General features: G+C 46.8%; 1 protein-coding gene across 1 annotated transcript in view; it reads right to left on the bottom strand.

Annotated features, from left to right (window-relative positions):
• Positions 1-16,950, bottom strand: part of nmbr (neuromedin B receptor) — a gene marked incomplete at both ends in the record, with an annotated part of 36,136 nt that extends 19,186 nt beyond the window's left edge. The window contains 3 exons of the mRNA XM_084484311.1: positions 7,128-7,337; positions 8,255-8,396; positions 16,532-16,950. Of these exons, the coding sequence (XP_084340437.1) occupies positions 7,128-7,337; positions 8,255-8,396; positions 16,532-16,950 (771 nt within the window). The remainder of the gene's footprint in view (positions 1-7,127; positions 7,338-8,254; positions 8,397-16,531) is intronic.
• Positions 16,951-20,000: the final 3,050 nt, after the last annotated feature.

Raw genomic sequence — 20,000 nt, 5'->3', positions numbered from 1 at the left:
GCATAATTAAATTGAATGTGTTCGGCCATAATGGTCATAATGGTGAGCATAATGTAATGTTTGGTTTCTTAATTATCGTTCCACTAATTGGTGCCCGCTGTGTGCCTGAGCCTGCTCCCCTGGTATCACAGTGGAGGACAGGCCTGCCTCAGACACTGGAGAGGAGCCAGAGGGAGGGTTAGGAGGCCAAGAGATGCTGTGTTGACAAACTCGAAAATAACAGAAAGAAAGTATAGAAGTGTTAGAGGTGACCGCAGAGACATGTGTAATTCAGGACAGAAGCAGAAAATGAAGACAGTGAAAGATGAAATATAACGGGTGATGATTGATTAGTAATGAGCCATAAAGTCAGTTTAATCAACTGCACTTGAGTTTTCTTTGACAAATAACTTGAACCTTAACTAGGCCAACTATAGTGTCCCTTGAAACCAGAATAAACAAACAGACATTAATCCATAAATAAGTGTGGATCACTATGTTATGATCAAGGCGCAGGTGCATCATACAGTAAAACGTTAAGACCTTGGACCGGGTTCTGGCCTGACCAAGACCCGAAAATGGTGACACTTTACAATAAGAGTACATTCATTAACCATTCATTAACCTTAGGTAATACGGTAATAAATAATTACTCACTGTTAATTTACAGATAACTAATGGTCTAGTCGTCATTAATTTTGTAAATGTTTACCAATGGATTTTCATGTTAATTAATGGTACATTAATGTACCCTTATTGGCAAGTGCAAACAGATAAACCGTTTGCATGATAAGTTATTATTTTAGTAATTATTTTCTGTTTTTATTTGGTAGCGAGTTATGATGAGCCTACTGCGAATGTGGAGTAAATGTGTTACTTTAAACCACTGCACACACACACACACACACACACACACACACACACACACACACACACACACACACACACTCACATACAAAAACCCACACACTTCCTTCATTATCTGTCTTCTTATCAAGGCCAATCCTAACAAGAGTGATTGATCATTCGTCCAAAAACGATACTTTCATTATTTAAATCAATATCTCTAATAAATTGAAAATGCAACTTCTGGCATCGCGGCTCAGAGTCCAAGGCTGATTCATGGACCTAATGTTAATGACTAGCCCTCGTTCCAAAGAACAACAATAGTAATATGAGAACTGCTCAGAAAGTACATGATGGCGAGGGGGCCATATATACCCAGTTCCCAAGGTAAGACCAACTTTTTGGAATTTATTTTATACCTATAGTCTGGAACACAATCTGAGAATGGCAGACACACGCTTATCTGAAGAAATGCTGAGATGAGAAGCAAGCAGAGGAGAGAGAGAGAGAGAGAGAGAGAGAGAGAGAGAGAGAGAGAGAGAGAGAGAGAGAGAGAGAGAGAGAGGAGTAGGAGAGAGTAGGAGAGAACATAGGTGAAAGGAAAGGAGACGAGAGAATGAAAGAAATGTAGATAGGAGAGGAGAGAGGAAGGTGAACACTGGTGTCGGGGGGGGCGTGGTGACGGCAGAACGGGAGAGAGACGATTGACGGGAGCGATAAAACCAACAGAACAAGAAAATGGACGCTCAAGAGATTTACACTCGGAGTGGATTTAAGTTTTCTGGCAGCGAGGTCTCCGTTCCTTCCCTTCCGGTGTCACATCCTGGTCAAGGACCCCCTGGAATATTATGGTCTGTCCAAATGTTTCTCCTTCAGCCCTCACTCAGACAACAGGAGACCCAGACGATTGCACAAATGAGCAATTCCTGCTCTCTCAGACGAACCAAAGGCCCAAGGTGGATACAAAGTTCAGACTGCGCTGCTCAAGACGCACCCGCGAGACGAATGCTTTCAGCACGGACCTTTTAATAAAGTAGGAACACAACAGAGGGGGCTTCAAGCCCCAACTTGAGTCTACCTGAAAGGTTTGAAGGCTGAGCCTTAGTTGTATGACAAAACGGATTGTTATGATGTCCTTGTGAATAAAATTGTACACTGAATGAATGATGTCCTTATGTTATGATGTCCTTAAGTAAAAAAAACCCTAACCCTAACCTTGGTAGCAATTGCTTTTCGAAGATCTACACCACTATATATCTATAATATGGCCTGTTACATAAACATATGATATATGTATTTTATAGTGTCAGTTTATGCTAGAGATCTTTTTATTGAATGTATTTTTGAATATGTTGCGTTAAATAAGTAAAAGACACCTAGGCGAAATCCAACACACTGCTTGAATAAACAATAAATGTAATTAGTTTGAAATTGAATTGAATTTTCATTGGAATGATCACGCACTCACTCAACTAGCTTAACCGCCTAACCCCTTATTGTCTGAAACCAAACCAGCTCATATGCATATCAGGATAACCGATTAACCAATCCTATCTGTCCTCACCTTCACTTATTTCAACGGTATCTCACACTTCATGTCCAAACACGACTAACTGTTCCCTGTTGGAACCCTGGAAAGTATTGGTGGATTATGATCTGGAAAGTTGAGTTGACGATTAAGTAAATGCTGCTTTTTTTGATGAATCTCTCTCTCTCTCTCTCTCTCTCTCTCTCTCTCTCTCTCTCTCTCTCTCTCTCTCTCTCTCTCTCTCTCTCTCTCTCTCTCTCTCTCGTGATCAAGACTGTCACTATGCTAAGTTGTCTTTTAGTTTTTTTCCAAGATGGTGAATAAACATTAGTCAAGGCCTGTTTAAAATTCACATCTCTCTCGCTCTCTCTCTCTCCACTCTCTTTCCCTCTCCCCCTTCTCTCCCTCTCATGTAGTGACAGTCAATGCGTGTGCGTGTGTGTGTGTGTGTGTGTGTGTGTGTGTGTGTGTGTGTGTGTGTGTGTGTGTGTTTATGTGTGTGCGGTAAATGTGCGCCTGGCTGGCTCCATCTGCTCTGTGTGAGAGCGTTGACTCATTTTTGTTCAGTTTGTTTGTCAGCGGTCCTCCAAATCTCCGGGTTGGCTAAGGGCACGCCCGTAGCAGCCATGTGGTCATGAGGGCCGCACCTCCACCATTGTTTGTGAGCTAAAAATACAACTGGAAACGAAATAAGGTTGGATAAAAAATCTGCAGTTGAGAACAGTCGAGTGCATGCTTCACTCAGTTCAGAATAGCTACTTAGTGCACCCTGTGTGTGCAACCCAAGCAACTGAACCCCCGCAACTAGAACCACACTATTGATCAGACCCTGGCTACAGCCCGGGATAAGTAGACTGGGTAGCCCCGCCCAATCTGGACAAAAGCGCTATTATAGATGAAGTCCAGTTACCATTTCTAACGTTGTGGTGTGATTCTGGTCTGATCACTGCAGAGCGAGCCTCAAAGGGACTCTCAGGCCCAACCCAAAAAAAGCACAAGGTCTCGTGAAGACGACGGCAACGGTTGAGGTAACCCCCCCCCCCCCCACCCCCCCCACCCCCCCACCCCCCCTCCCCTCCAACCCCGCGCTGCCACTCCAAGACATCAAGGCGACGCCTGCCAGACAAGAGAGTTCAAACAATGAAGCGTCTCTCATCACTGAGACGGGGGCCGAGAGCGGCGGGCCGCAGATGAGACGGCCCAGCTCTCACCTTCGGGGGAAATTGTGTTCACGAAGGTTCACGCCGGAGTGGCACGTCCTCACGACAGAGAGGAAGGACGAAGTACTTAGACGAGTTCAGAGCGTGCCAGCGTAGGAACGGCCTGACTCAACCGTGTTCTTTTCCCGCTGGGGCCAGACACTAATAAACTCCTCTGGGTGGAATCAGGGTTCTTTAACAGGGAGGAGGACGGATGCTTCCTGCGATTTCTGCGGCTCTCGGGACACGTTTTAAAAAACATAAAGAGCACGGTATGTGTGTGACCCATAGGGCAACTATTTAGTCAACCATGACATCTCAGACTCAAACTTGAGACTACAAAAGTGGCCTCAAATGTCGCTTTTCCACCGACAGTATCAGCTCGACTCGACTCAACTCGCCTCGACTCGACGCGGTTCGGTTCCAGGCACGTTGCATTTCCATCTAAAAAAGTACCTCTTCAATGTGGGCGGGTCGTAGAAAAGAACCTCTCCACCATGGGCGGGTCGTCATTAGGTTTTAATCACGGGAGACGCGATTCCCGGGAAATCTGAATCTGATCAAGACTATTTCCTGATTCTCGGGAAAGGTTATGATTGGAAATAAAATAAAAAGCGCAATGACTGCGCGTCTATTGATGTCATACGGTGACGTTGATGGAGGCGAAACTCGAGCCCTAGGAAAGGAACGACACTAAAACGAAACAGCGATACGCTGATCCTCGGGAGAGGGTCCGTTGACTCCAGCCACGCCGGACACACACAACCACGCGCAGCCTAACTCTAGCCCCGGGAAAGGAGCGACACACACGGCGAAACGCTGATCAGTGTCCCCCTCGGCAGCGGGTTCGTGGACTCCAACCACGCCGGACACAACTTAACTTTGAGCGATTATTCCCATTTACAGCCGCTGGCCAATCAGTTGCCAGCAGCCTGTTTACGTCACACAAAAGTACCTACTCCGCTCGCTTGGAACCTCGACGGAGGTTAAAAAAAGTACCCGGTACTAGGTACCAGGTACTTTTTTTGCCAATGGAAACGCAAAAAAGGCGGGGCGAGTCGAGTCGAGTCGAGCTGGTACTGGCGGTGGAAAAGTGGCAAAAGAGAGGAGTACCTTCACATGACGTTTTCTATTTCTTTTTTTTTTGAGACAATGCAAAGGAACCACAAAGTGATACACGCCATGCACAAGACCACAAGCCATAAACAGACAGTCATATCAAAAATAAAAATAAAAATAAAAAAGAGTAAAGTAAAAAAACGCAGTTGCGGTACAACATTAAATATTTCCTGTGCTTATTCAGTCCCTTTTCAAATTCACACAAGACGTTGCCAATGACCTCCGAGACCATGGCGCCTGATCCACTGCCAATGCAGCGCAGCCCCGGGTCTCCACTGGACCCCTAGTGGTCATCAGTTATAGTGTCACTGTTCACGTCTATGTCATCAGAATTGATCAGGTGAGACAAACAGGAAGTTGGAAGATAACGGAGACCGAAGTTCATTCCCATGTTTACTTACCTGGTATAATCCATGGTCATCCTGATATCATCCTTAGGCCTGTGTTAGCATCGTCTGTATTGATTTAATTGAATCACATCTACGTTCAAACATCATTTTTGTTGATGAACGTTCATTTGTGAATCTATAACAATGAATTGTGTAGTTAAGGTTGCCAACCGTCCCGGATTGTGCGGGACGTCCCGTATTTCGGGTGATTTTGATTTGTCCCGTACGGGACAGCTCCTGTCCCGCATTTCGATCACAGCCTCGTCAGCCTTGAAAAAAACCCACCTCAGCGCACCAAATCAGCAGGCCGAGACCTCGCTAAAGAGGTGGTCTCGGTTCGCTTGAGATGTGAAAGCGAACCGCACCTCGGTCCGATCCAGTTCTAACAATCATAGGCCTCTTTGGACGTAACAGGCACCCGCTCAGTCGCGCGCATTATGGGAATTATGGTAACTCCAAGATTAGCAGCACATTGTCGGACGTCGGGTGAAAATGAGTCGTGGCTCAACACGGAGCAAAGAGGAGACGGAACGTCTATTGGGTATTTGGGCAGACGCCCACATAGAACGTATGCTGGCAAACACACATAAAAATGCAGATGCATTTAACACATTGAGCACCAGGATGAGGGAGAAGGAGTTCGAGAGCCTTACTGTCAGTACCACAGCCCTACTGTCAGTACCACAGTTTCTCATTTGTGCTCAGCGTGCCAGGCTCAAATGCCTTTGTAGAGAGGATCTTCTCACTGATGGCTAATAGATGGTCAGACTCAAGAAACAGATGCAGCACAGAGCTGATCAAAAATGAACTTCTAGTTACTGTCAACTGTGACTTGTCCTGCAAGGAGTTCTACCTGGCTGTGCAGAAGGATAAAAAAAATGCTTGAATCAGTCAGGAGTAGCAAGAAATATCCATGGAAGCAGTAGCCTAGATGGTGAGTCTTATTTTGATTGGTTTGCTTGTTAATTAATTGCAATTTCTTATGTATGCAATTCCCACATATAATAATAATAAACCACATTTATATATAGCGCTTTATGTGGTACTCAAAGTCGCACATATAGCCTTCCACTAGATAACTTCATAGATTAAGGGCAGTATTTCTCAAACTAATATAATAATTTGTTTCTGTCATTTACTGCAGGGTAAGAGGAGGTCCATGAGACAGTTGACTGGGGATAGAAACAGAGAGACAGACAACAAAGACGCAGACAACTGGATAACAACAGAGACAAACACAGACAAGACAATAGTAAGAAAACATGGAAACAGGTCAGGATAGCAACACCAATAAAATGTATGAAAGACAAACAGTTAAGACAGATGGACAATAACAAAAATGTTCTACACCATTTGTAATTGTAAAAGTTATAATAAAATGTTTATATATAACCTACATAAATGTCTGTCTTTCTTCAAAATGCTATGCCCCCCCAAAGTGGTTCATTCATATAGGCCCTAGCTTTCATTACCCAGATTATAGCACTTATTTTGTGAAAACATGACAGAAATGAACTTTTTAAAGGCCAATCATTATTACTGTGAACCATCCAAGCAAGTACAGAAATGGTTTGTCCTTTAACACTTTGAAATGAGTAGGTTTATGGTAGGGGGGCACATGCGCACACATGCGCACGTGCACGCGCACACCTGGAACAAACAAAGTGTCCTGAATTTGGGGTTGAGAAAGTTGGCAACCCTATGTGTAGTCCATGTTAGTTTACTTGTAGCATTGGCTACATGCCATTTGCTGAAATAACATGCATCAGTTATCTTAAAATTGTGGATGAATGATTATTGATCTGGGGATTAGTTTACTAGATTACTAATCATTTGTTTGGTTAGTATTAGTTTGATTTTGTACTTTCGGTATAAAAGAGCCACGATTATCAGTTATCTGTTAATAAAGTAATCTGAGCGCACAACCTGTTTTACATCATGACGACTTCCACTAGTGATCGAGCCATCTCTCAAGAACTCAGACCTACTCTACGTGTGTGTGTGTGTGTGTGTGTGTGTGTGTGTGTGTGTGTGTGTGTGTTTGACGGCGGCGTTGCGCGCACGTACCTGTCTCTTGGTGTGTTCGCTGACCTCGCCCGGCATGTTGTGCGCGCTGCGGACGAGGGTGCGCGCGATGTGGAAGTAGTACACGGAGATGATGGCGAGGGGGATGAGGAAGTACACCAGGAAAATCATCACCGAGTGGATCTTGGGGTGCAGTTGATTGGACAGTGGGTACGGCACACAGTTCACAAAGGTCACGTTACCGCTGTGACCCTAAGGAGGAGAGACATGGGAAGGGGAGGAGGGGAGGAGGGAGGGGGGGGGAGGGGGGAGGGGGGGAGGGGGGAAAAAAGAGGTGAAGCAGTTGAGAGAGGAGGAACGGGAGGGGGGAGGGGGTGGAGAGGAGAGGAGGGGAGGGATAGGCAGGAGGATACGAGAGGAGATGAACACGAGGAAGAGGGGAGGAGGAGAGAAGATGGAGAGGAGAGAGGTGGAGAGAGAGGAGGAGTGGTGGGGAGAGGAGAGTTGAGGGGAGGGGAGGAGAGGAGGGAGGAGAGGATATGAGTTAAGAGGAGTGGAGAGGAGATGGAGATGGAGATGGAGAAAAAAGGGGAGGAAGAGGATTAAAAAGTAAAAATGACAGATGGCAGCACGGCATCAAGAGAAATGACCAGACCGGAATGACGTCTCAGATCAGTGGAGACCATAAAACAGATGGGGAACGGCGTAAAGGTGCCGCTTGTAATTCATAATCTGAGTGTAATAAGATTCACAGGTGCAATGAGTACGGTAAGCCTTATGAGACGCTGTGGGGGAGGGAGAGCAGACCGTTTGCACGCACTAACTTGGCTCTAAGTGATGCATGGTTCGTGTTGAAGATGTAGATGAAGGACAAGGCTGCTGCGTACTGGAACTAATCACGGTTGTGGCACTTTGATAAACAAAATGAACGTTTGTATCCGTTGTTGATCATATAAAATGTTATTTGCTGCTTAGTGGTAGCAGTAATAGTAGTAGAAGCAATACAGTAAGTCTTTATTTACTGCTTAGTGGTAGCAGTAATAGTAGTAGAAGCAATACAGTAAGTCTAGTGGTTCTACTTTTCCATAACCACTAATTGTCATCATCCTCGTCGTGGCGTAACAGTTGGTGAACTTGCTGTGACAGCCGGGCTGTGATTGGTCTGTCACCTGCATGGAGACGACCTGGGAGAATATGGCCTCTGGGACGGCCAGCAGCACGGAGAGCACCCAGATAGACACGGCCTTCAGGCACGTCCACACCACCGCCCCGGACGTCTGGATGTCCATGGGGTTCACTATAGCCTTGTACCTGACAACACACACACACACACACACACACACACACACACACACACACACACACACACACACACACACACACACACACACACACACACACACACACACACACACACACACACACACACACACACACACACACACACACACACACACACACACACACACACACACACACACACACACACAGACACACACACAAACTGTCAATTACATTGACAGTTTTATTGATTGATTGATTGATTGATTGATTGAAATTCTTTATTGTACAAAGGTAAGCATACAAATGCACATCAGGTCAAAAGGATCACACAAAAAAGCCCATAGGCTTCTTTCCATTGTGGTCCCGTGGTAGTGTAAGCATGTTTCCAGGTGTTTCTAGGTGTATGTGTTAGAGGTATATGGACATGACTGTGAGGGAACAAAGTAAAATATGGCATTCCAATCACACCTTCACAATTCATATAAACATACATTTTAAATCAATCTATAAAAGAGACACCATAATGAAATACCCTATGACTGACTGCTGCTCAACCATTTCTTTAAGGCTGTTTCAAAGAAAAAAAGCTGTAAAACTGACAAGAGAAACAATCGTGTTCAAACTAGCGGTTAACCCACTCCATAAAACTGCGGCAAAATATAAAAAATGGGCTGAATGATGGGCTTCCCAAGCGTCATAAACACATCATGAAGTCCCTGTTGAGTTTCTCGCTGTGTTCATCCATTTCCGCAGCAGAATTCCAAAATGGCAAAAATGAGTAAAACAGAAATCATCAGCTAATTTCCGTCCAAATTGTTTTGTGATGACGTTAACATGTCATTCACATTGGTCTGCCGGACATTCAGACCAATGATGTCATTACATGTTCTGGTGCTCTGTACATGATCTGTCCATGTGTGGTCCTATGATGATACTATCCTATGCTACACTTCCAAATGTCATATTACTGAAGTAAGATACTGTGGAAGAAAGTGAGTTACTGATAGTAAGGTACACACACATATTCTCACACCTACATGACACACACACACACACACACACACACACACACACACACACACACACACACACACACACACACACACACACAAACAGTCGATATCATCATCATCCACATCACTATCATCATCGCCTGCCTCCACCAGACAAGCAGGTTGGTGAAGAGACGGTTGCCAGTTCGATTCCCGTAGCACTTTCTTGCTTGTATAAACTGAAAACACACACACACACACACACACACACACTTTCTCTCTGACACTCTGAGGCACTCTGAGAGAGAGAGAGAGAGAGAGAGAGAGAGAGAGAGAGAGAGAGAGAGAGAGAGAGAGAGAGAGAGAGAGAGAGAGAGAGAGGCTAAAAAAACATACATTATCTAAATAAACACACGCACACAAACACATACTGGCAGGCGAGCAGCGGGGGTCCTGAGGCAACAGCTGTATGGGCACAGTTTCCCAGAGTGCATTGCACACTAACAACTCTGACGGAATGGTCTAGAACCACTGTCACCAAACGAATACGTTTTTTTTGCGACAATGCTCCTCCCTTTCTTATTTTCTACCTTTAAATGGATTGTGCTGAGACACCCTTTAACCTTTGAGTGACAGCACCATAGCCTTTCACACACAGCACATTGTTTGTGGTACCCTTCAATCATGCTCTGTAAAACACATGCGTGTGCGCTTATGACGCGCGCACACATCAACATGTGCACACACCTACCGTAGACGCACACACATGTACCCTCCCTCGACCTGCACACACTATAGCATACACAAAACACACACAGACCACCAACCCAGCCGCACCCATATAGCCAACACTCTTATACTTGGCTCCCTGCGGTGCGCATGAAAGGCTGCGTTCTGCTTCATAACGTAAAGGTCAACCCATCAATAACATGATGTGGTGTAGGCAGTGACGACCCCAGCAGGCTAACGTTAGTCAACGGGAAGGTCACAGCAAAACCATCAGCCTGACCTTTACCTGACTCAAAGGAAGCCCAGAGGGAAACCTAACCCGACGACTCCGAGAAAAGTAGGATTATAGAATCAGGTTCTGTATATGCAGCGAGTGTATATGTGTACCATTTGTCATCCACAAAGCATATACGTGCTCTACGGAAATCACTAGCAAGTCACCAAAAAACCAACAGCAGACTGTACACGTCTAATGTTGCGTCTCCGTTTTCGAAACGATAGATTAAGTTGCTATGGTTAGTATTTACCAGAAACCTTATCTTTTACTAAAACATTACGGTAATTGGAAATGAGATTTGCTTTCATCATCGCTCATTTATAAGATGCTTTTAAGAAACCTCCAAGTGAATTAACAGAACATCAACATCAACAAGTAGACTGGCAATCAATAAAGCGCCAACTGCAAATTGAAGTTGTTTTTCTATAAACTAAGTGCTCCTCAAAGTACAAGTTAACCATCGCAAAGCAAGTACGTTTAGTTAATATAAACACAGCAAATATAAGCAATATCAATATTGTAATAAAATATTATTATAATATATATATTTTTTATGTCAGAAATTATGATATAGTCTAGGCTAGGCGCTACGTGTGGAGGGCCCCCTCACCATGATACCAGCTTGTTTATGGGAACTCATTTCCTTGTTGCACAGCTGTGGTGGGCTCCTGCCGCGTGTCCGGAGCCCTGATGTCTCCTAATGAGGGCCCTTACGAAGCTAGGAGCCGCTAACGAGCCCCGCGGCGGCTACTCATCGGGCCCCGGGGCCGTTAAGCTTATTAATATATGCCGAATAGCTTGTTAGCATAATGATGTAAGTGGTTTCTGGGGTGAGTATCCCTTCCTACCATTTGGGCACGCGGGAACAACAACCCCCCCATCCCGTCCCTTACCCCCCCATGGACGATCGTCGATGCTGGGATAATGTGACTCGTCGTATCTGTCAACCGGTTCAGCCATGTGATCTTTGTGGATCCAGATTTAGGTTTGGGGGGCGATCCGAAGTGGAAGTGGGAATCAGGCCATGAACCCAATGGTGGAGAAGGAGATGTTGTCTCCCTTACCCTGAAAACGTATATTTATTACTTACTTATTACTTATATTTTACAATGTTACCATGTACCAAGTAAAGCAGTCAGAAAAATAACATCCCGCTGTTACTAGTCTCACAAATCAGATAACTAAAGTCTGATGGCTGACCAACTTAACTCCTGGTCAACGGGGTGTTTGTTTCATGTTGTCATAATGTTGCTGGAGGCGAGGGTCTGTGAATGCATGACTGATTGGGTGAACTTGAAATCAACACCATGTCAACTGGCCACTGCAGAAATACTCTTATTAACATCCCCTTCATGAAAGCTTCCTGCACTCACCTGAACCTCTTTCACATTTTTTTCCTCATCTCAATTCCCATGCCCTTCTCCTGCCAGAAGTTGTGCTTTAACGCGGTGGGACGGCCGGCTCTCAGACAGGGCTCCCACAGACAGGAGGCCCTGAAGGTGACGAGGATCTAAGGCGTTAACGGGGCCAGGTGCCAGTTTGATTCCGTTCGACTTAATTAGCGAACCGTGGTGGTCTGCAGAGGGCTACTGTGCATATGAAAGCCATGTGTTCAAATCCCTGCTGCTGGTGATCATTTTTTCCTACACTGCTTCATACCAATGTTCTGAAGGATCGCAGTCTGCAACAGCAACTTTTTTTTCAAGAAAAATCCCTGAAAAGTTAGTCCAACTTTTCTTGGAATTCTTTAACCTGACTGGGCCTCAACTATTCCAATTTGCAAGGGTTTGTTAAAACATTTAATTCTCGTTCTATTAACCATGTTGATCAGTAGATCTAATGAATGCAACTGTTACCATTTGATTGTTAGTATATATAACTCCTATGTGTTATGTTTGTGTAATTGTAATTGGGAGATGGACGGCCAGTATTTGATGACAGAATGGTTTCACTGGGTATCCCCCGTGTGTGTGGTGTCAGTTAGGCAATTTGGGAATACTTAAACGCACATACGGAGGCACAGTGGTGATCCCAGTGGTTAGCAGTGGCACTGCTGCATGACAGCAAGAAGCTCAGAGGTTCAATACCCATGGGCTGGGGGGGTCTCTCTCACATGGGTGACTCTCCAGCCTGGCCGAATACCCACACCTCCAAACTCTGGTTAAGATCAGCTCAGAGGATAAATGGGGTCAATAACTACATAAAAGCTTGTCAAGAAATAAACCAGGGTTTAAATATTATACACTTTATTCATCCTATATAGGGTGTGTCAGAGCAACAAGTACAGGACAGGAACAGGAGTGGAAGAGATGCAAAAATATATATAATATACAGATAATACCTAGACACCAGTCCTGTATATGTAAATGTAAAGGGTAAATGTAAAGATGAGACAGTCGGGGAGGTATACATTATTGACATTATATAGACATTAAAAAAAGCTTGAAACTCAGAGCTGTCCCACTGCTACTAAACGCCACTAGCAGGCCAACATCAGAACCAATCCAAAAAGGATTGCATGGTACATTAGCGAGGTTCATTCATTTCAATCTGTACTGTGCTGTCTAAGAGACTAAAACACAATGGATATCCTACTCCCGTCCTAGCTCCCCCACCACTTAAACACAATAACCATAAATCATAAAAGGGGTAGAACGAACCACCAATGCAAGATATGCCGCAGTAAGCTGTACCAGGGGTGGGAGAGAGACGGGGGATTTGGGGACTGATTTTTTGCGATGGTATCAAAGAGTTTAGCCAGACCTCCTGCCCAGCATGGCTTATCAGGCACACTGCAGTAATTCGCCCCAGTGATCGAGACCTCGTCGTCCCCACCATACACCAGACCACACCGTAACTAAAGTCCAACCCCCGCCACAGCCCAAATGGATGCGCTGCCCAGAACCTTATTAACGGAGGCTGATGTGCAATTAAGCGGCTGATCAAGACAAACGACCCTCTCTCTCTTAGGCTGCGTGATAACAAGCATCAGTGTCTTTGCTATGGTGGGATTATATCTTGATCCTAGCTCTCTACTTAATATAACTTAGTAATCTCTTCTTCTCATCTTAATATCATGTGATGATTGTTTTGGAGATAGAACCACGTAACCACTTTGAATTCCATTATCTTCTACTCTTCTTTTCTTCTTAGTCCATTTTCCATATTATTTCAATTTAGCACTTGATATATCCAAAGGGTTGTATACTTCTTTCAGGTCAAGTTCATCAAGGAGCAGGTGGAGGTTAGGGGCCATCTAAATCAAGGTTATTGTCTGCAGGCATTGGCGATTGAACCCAGGACCTATTCTATTGTTTTATATTATAATCCATTTCCCAATAAATGTCCAGTATCTTTTACCACAGCTTTCATTTGCTCATTGTGTTTTGGATTGAACTCTGATACTGAGCCTCAGAACTACTCAGACAGTGAGGATTAATAACTGGAGAATAGAGGAGCTGAGGGGAACAAAGGGGAGGAGGGGAGAGGAGAGGAGAGGAGGAGAGGAGAGGAGAGGAGAGGAGAGGAGGAGAGGAGAGGAGAGGAGAGGAGAGGAGGGGAGAGGAGAGGAGAGGAGAGGAGAGGAGGGGAGAGGAGGAGAGGAGAACTGAGGAGAGGGGAGGGGAGGAGAGAGGGAGAGAAAAGGAGAGGAGAGGGGAGGAGAGGAGGAGAGGAGAGCGTGAGAGAAAAGGAGAGGAGAGCAGGGAAGGGAAGGGAGGGATAGGAGGGAGAGGAGAGGAAAGAAGAGAATGCATTAAAAACCACCAGTTGCACTGCTGACGCACGTCTGCTCTGGGTTTGACTGGTGTGGTCTGAACTGCGTGAGAACCAGGACTCCAGGCTCTGTAATCTGTTGTCACTTTGAACCTTTTCCTGATCGCAATAGCAACTTTCATCCAAAGTGACGTACAGTGAATTCAGAGAGAGGTAATCAAGGAGCAGGGGCCAGGGCACCTTGGAGACCTACAGGACCATCGAGGCGGCATTAGCTCAGGAGGTAGAGCGGGTTGGATGGAAACTGCAAGGTTGCTGGTTCGATCCCCGGCTTCTCCTAGCGTATAGTCGTGGTGTCCCTGAGCGAGACGCCTCACCCTGACTGCTCCGGGTGAGCTGGCTGTCGCCCTGTGTGGTCGACTGTGTGCATGAATGGGTGAATGTCAGCCAACACTGTAAAGTGCTTTGGTTAAAAGCGCTATATAAACGTGGGCCATTTACAGGTTAGGCAGCTGAGGGAATCACACAGAGTGCTTTTTGGCTGGGAGTCAAACACTACAGATGATCCTGCTCTGCTACGCCTAAGCCAATATAAAAGAAACTGATACTGTACAAGGGGGTTACAATGACCAATACATCCACGTGGTGATGGCTGCTGTTATATGGATACCCTGATGTCATGATGCCATCAACATGTGACCACCAGTAGCGTAGCCAAAAATGTCCACCATGGGTGGGCACAGAAAAAAACGGGCGGGCGAAGCCATTTGATTGAAAATAAGAGCTTAGATTAGATGCACCATGCAAACATTAATCAATGACATAAAGGTGGAATTTATTAAAGGCATTTTATCACAGCTGAAAAATTACGCGGACATTTTTTAAACTGGCGCAAAACTGCATGAACCCATGCATCGACGCGGCACATTTATTGAAAGAGAGAGAGAGAGAGAGAGAGAGAGAGAGAGAGAGAGAGAGAGAGAGAGAGAGAGACAGACAGACAGACAGACAGACAGACAGACCGACCTCATGTCTAATGGCTATTATTTCTTTATTTGTATCGTGGGAGGGCTCTCACAGCAACGTTCAGGAGGGGAGGGCTCGGAGCTGCCGGCTGTTGGCGATTTGAGTGATTATTGAGCTCTCAGCGGAGCGCTGACTTGCGCGCCTTTTTCAGATGGTGAACGTAAACGAAGATTGGACGGGCAAGACTGACAATTAGCCCGCCCGTGGCTACGCCTCTGGTGACCACAACTGGAAATTCAAGGTAGGCCTAGCCTATATCTTAGAGTAGGCCTATGTTAGAAACAGACACTTTTCCCAAGAAGAAGGGAATGCACACAAACTACTCTCCGAAGTGCACAGCATTACGTCTCAAGGAGTGAAATCGAGCTGTTTCCTGTTTCTCATTTCGAACAATCCACCATGATATCCAATGAACAGAACGCTAATGAACATTTAATGATTTGAATTGTGAAAGTTGACTTTCACAATTAAATCAACGAATGACTCATATAATGAACACATTAATTAACTTCATATTAATTCTGACTGTGTTTATCTCACATATATGCCCGGCTCCTCCTAGCGGAGTGTCGAGGTGTCCCTCACCACTGTTCTTGACGAGCTGGCTGTCGCCCTGCGTGGTTGGCTCCGCCGTCGGTGTGTGAATATACTTAGCCTACTATTGTTTTAATTGTTCCCCATTTCCCTTTCTCTCTTTTCTCTGTCTCTCTTGGTCTTTCTTTCCTTCTTTCATTCATGTCGTCAATTTCTCTCTCTCCTCTCACTCCCTTCCTTTTATGCCTTTCTCTCTCCCTCCCGTTTCCTCTTTCTCTCATGCACGAATGAACGCACAGGCGTGCGCGCACACACACACACACACACACACACACACACACACACACACACACACACACACACACACACACACACACACACACACACAATCCTACAAAAGTAATAATAACAACAACCGCTTTCTGAATTGTTTCGATGTATTGTCACACAATCCAATTCAAAGCCCACGTGACCCGAATCACTGCAATCTATATTAAACGCAGTGACGTGTGACACCGCATCATGCATCTAATCATCATAGCACCTCAGGTCCTGAGTTCCTCATGTAACGATTAACTGCTGTTGTTGGTGGTTGTTTGTTCTTCATGAACACACATGCTGTAAGAACAACGCAGAAACATAACGCTTGGTTCCCGCGGGTATCGAACCCGGGGAACTCTGGAACTTTTGTCGCACGGGGAAAAGGGCTTCTTTGTTCGAGCAACTACAAGTTGTTGGGCTCCATAACCAGGAGGGTTATGGAGCTGGGTTATAAACCATTAACTCAATTAATATGGATATGGACTCAATTAATATGGATATATGAGTTACACTGGAAGTTTGACATCGAGAATAATTTCACCACTAAAAATCAATTCAATTAAAATTACCTGTCTGCACTGAGCGCCGTGAGCGTGAACACCGACACGCCCACCGAGGTGAGCTGGATCACGGGTATGAGTTTACACGCCACCACGCCGAAGATCCACTCTTCGAAGAAGTAGCGGAAGGCGTCCACGGGCACGCAGGTCACGAGCAGCAGCAGGTCTCCCGCCGCCAGGCTCGAGATGAAGATGTTGGGCACGCTGCGCATGGCGCTGTTGGTGACGAAGATCTTCACCAGCGTGATGTTGCCCAGCAGCCCCACGGTGATGATCAGGATGTACACCGAGGTCATGACGCACCGGATCACGAAATTCACCGTCTCCCCGTCCCCCGACATCATCCACTCCTCCTCGTCCGAAAAGTTGTGGTAGTCCGGTCCTCCCGAGTCCCGGTCCAGGGACAAGTTCAGGAAGATGTCGTTCATCTTTCAGCGAATTGGTGTTTGTTTTATTCCCGCAAATCTTTTACAACAGAATTACAAAAAAATATTCCAGTGCCCCCCAAGGAGTATTGAGCCAATGGGGTTTCCTCCTCCACGGGACTCAGCGGCGGGAAGTCGGCTGCACGGGAGGCGCGCGCGGGAGCTGTTCCTCCAAGTAGTGCTGAAGCACGAGGGGCTGAGAGCGCAAGCTGCGTCGCGGGAAGGTTGTTCCTCTCTCTCTCTCTTTCTCTCTCTCTCTCTCTCTCTCTCTCTCTCTCTCTCCCTCTCTCTCCCTTTGCAGGTTTGCGCATCTGCGCTATCCACTATCTGTCTGTCTGTCTGCCTGTCTGCTTGTCTGCCTGCCTGCATCAGTCAAGCTGGTGACGTACACAAATTGACAGAAGATGAGTGACACGCTTGAAGTGAAGTGTGTGTGTGAAAACAGCGAGAGTGAGAGAGAGAGAGAGAGAGAGAGAGAGAGAGAGAGAGAGAGTGTGTGTGTGTGTGTGTGTGTGTGTGTGTGTGTGTGTGTGTGTGTGTGTGTGTGTGTGTGTGTGCGTGCGTGTGTGTGTGTGTGTGTGTGTGTGCGCGTGTGCGTGTGTGTGTGTGTGTGTGTGTGTGTGTGTGTGTGTGTGAGAGAGAGAGAGAGAGCTAGATAGAGAGAGAGAGAGAGCGTCGGGCAGGAGTCGGGGAGTGTTGCGCAGCCAACCACCGTATTCGGCTTTGTGCTCTAAACTTGAGCCCGGTGCTTTTTGACCCGCTTCCTGTGGCGACAAACTAGGACTTGGTTGCTCTCTTACTTCGAGCCTTCCCTTCACATCCAGCCTGGGAACCAGCGGCTAGGGGCTGGTTCTGGGAGGCCTGAGAGAGAGAGAGAGAGAGAGAGAGAGAGAGAGAGAGAGAGAGAGAGAGAGAGAGAGAGAGAGAGAGAGAGAGAGAGAGAGAGAGAGAGAGAGAGAGAGAGAGAGAGAGAGAGAGAGAGAGAGAGAGAGAGAGAGGGGCCTCATTGATGGATATAATATTTTAAATGAATCGAAAGTAAAGAAACACAGAAGCTGCAGGGCCACCAGTCACCGGAACGCATCGGTTGCGGGTCGGTGAACGACGTGCGGTCGTTTCACTTTCACGCCGTTTGATCGACCTCCATAATGGGTCTCTGCGGACGACGCGGCGCGGATAATGATTTCCGAGCAGAGGAAGCGCGCGGCCTGTCAGCTGCGCTCGTGCTCTGAGGCGCAGCGGCACGCGGGGAGCTGTCGTGAACTACATCTCGGATAATGCTGAAGAAGTCCTCGAGGTGGATCGAGGTTGAAACGCGTCGGGCTGTCAGCGCGCCACGGCGCCTTGACGTCTGCTCTCAGTGCCGCGCCGCGCACGAGCCGTCAGGCCTGTAGGCCCATGTGCCGCGAGAGGAGACCGCCGCTGAGCGCGGGACGCCGCCGCCGGGCTGATTATCTCTGCGACGCACCTTGACGGGTTTGGAAAAATATCCGCGCTTTAAACGTGTAGCTACTTCAGCAGCTTATCGCATCTTGCGCGGGTTCAAATTCTGTGTATAACCTATGACATAAAACATTAACGTGTGGGTTGTCTCAAGTGCTTTTGGAATAATTAAATGAGTAGCCTACATAATGAACAACTTCCGGCCAGTAGTTCGTTCTTTATGAAATGCTTTTTTATTGTTGTTGTATTTTTTTTCATCCATCTTTTCGATGCCTCTTCCTTCCAAACTTGTTTTGTTTGTTTTCCCAGAGGCTGTGATGTCATGTTGGGGAATTCTGAAATGCACGAGGCGCGCCATCAGCAGTTTTCCTCCCGCGCGCGTTCCATGCGCGCCGCCCCCCCCCCCCCCCCCCCCACGTGCCCTCTGATCCCGGGCCAGCCCGAGCGCGTGCGACCCTATAGGCTACTATTATACGGGCTAATTCACCGCCTCGGCGTCCAGTTTCCATAACTCTCAAGTCGAAGCTTTTCACGGCGACCCCGTCCGGCGACCCCGCCGCCCCGCAGCACGCGCACCGCCGCCCGAGCCATCACAACGGACACCGGACCACCGGAGCGCCTCTCTTCACGCGCGCCATCGGTAGCCCCCCATTTCAAAGCACGCGCCGGCGCCGCCCGCCGCCCGCCTCCCGTGATGAGGGTCCTCTGGCCCCAGCAGGTCTCGCTCTGGGGTGCACGCGACTGACATGAGTTCAGGAGCCCGTGGGCTCTGAGTCAAAAGTGGGGGAATGAACAACACGCCGCCTGGATTACGGTTGGTGTGTGGACTTCCATTTTTATTTTAACGCTGTGCAGTTGTAGCTGTTCCCCCTCCCCCCGTACCCCCCTCCTCCGTTTCGCTGTTTTCTTTCTGTGGCGGTGCGGCGGGGGTCTTACTGTAGCTCATCCACGGCTTTATTCGGGACGGCCACGACGCCACGTGAATGGTCTTCCAGAAGTATTTGAAGTGCAGGGTGTGTACCTACTGCCCCGCGTCCGCCGCGCCACTTCGCGCCACTTATGCCGCCATGTTTTCACTTATAGGCTGCTCTGGTTCATGTTTATGTCGTGGGTTTTGACTTTACTCTTGTTGTCTGTGGTGTCCTGCTCTGGTGAAATGTTTATGTGTGTCGGCTACACATCCGGTAGAACTGTTGTGTTCGTTGAAGAGAAAAAGTTAGGTTTTCTGTAAAGCAAAGTAGCCATTATAGTAGGCTATAGGGCTTTAATAATTAACTTTAAAAAGGTACATATGTACGTCTTCAAAAATGAGAAAAAAAAACCCGTTATGGATGAGGTAAAGGGCCCTGGTCCTGGAGCGCCCTGGCGAGGTTGACAACAATTGCATTGTGTTTTAGTTGCGTGTCCGCAGTCTCTGGCGGCATTGAGGGTCATATTCGCTGACGCTGTCCCTCGGGGATTATAACACCGTGACCACGCGCTCCCCACGGCCATTGTTTGCATTTCTCTGTTGTCCCATTTCTACCGCGCGAGTTAATGGATGCACTGCGCGGATAAAGGGAAAATATGCATTGACACGGACTTTAGGGTGATGAGAGCGATCACAAAGA

Source organism: Micromesistius poutassou (genome assembly GCF_964030765.1).
Source record: "Micromesistius poutassou genome assembly, chromosome: 19".
Classification (NCBI taxonomy): Eukaryota; Metazoa; Chordata; class Actinopteri; order Gadiformes; family Gadidae; genus Micromesistius; species Micromesistius poutassou.
Note: the sequence above shows the minus strand (reverse complement) of the source record. Positions and strands in the feature narration are given on the sequence as shown.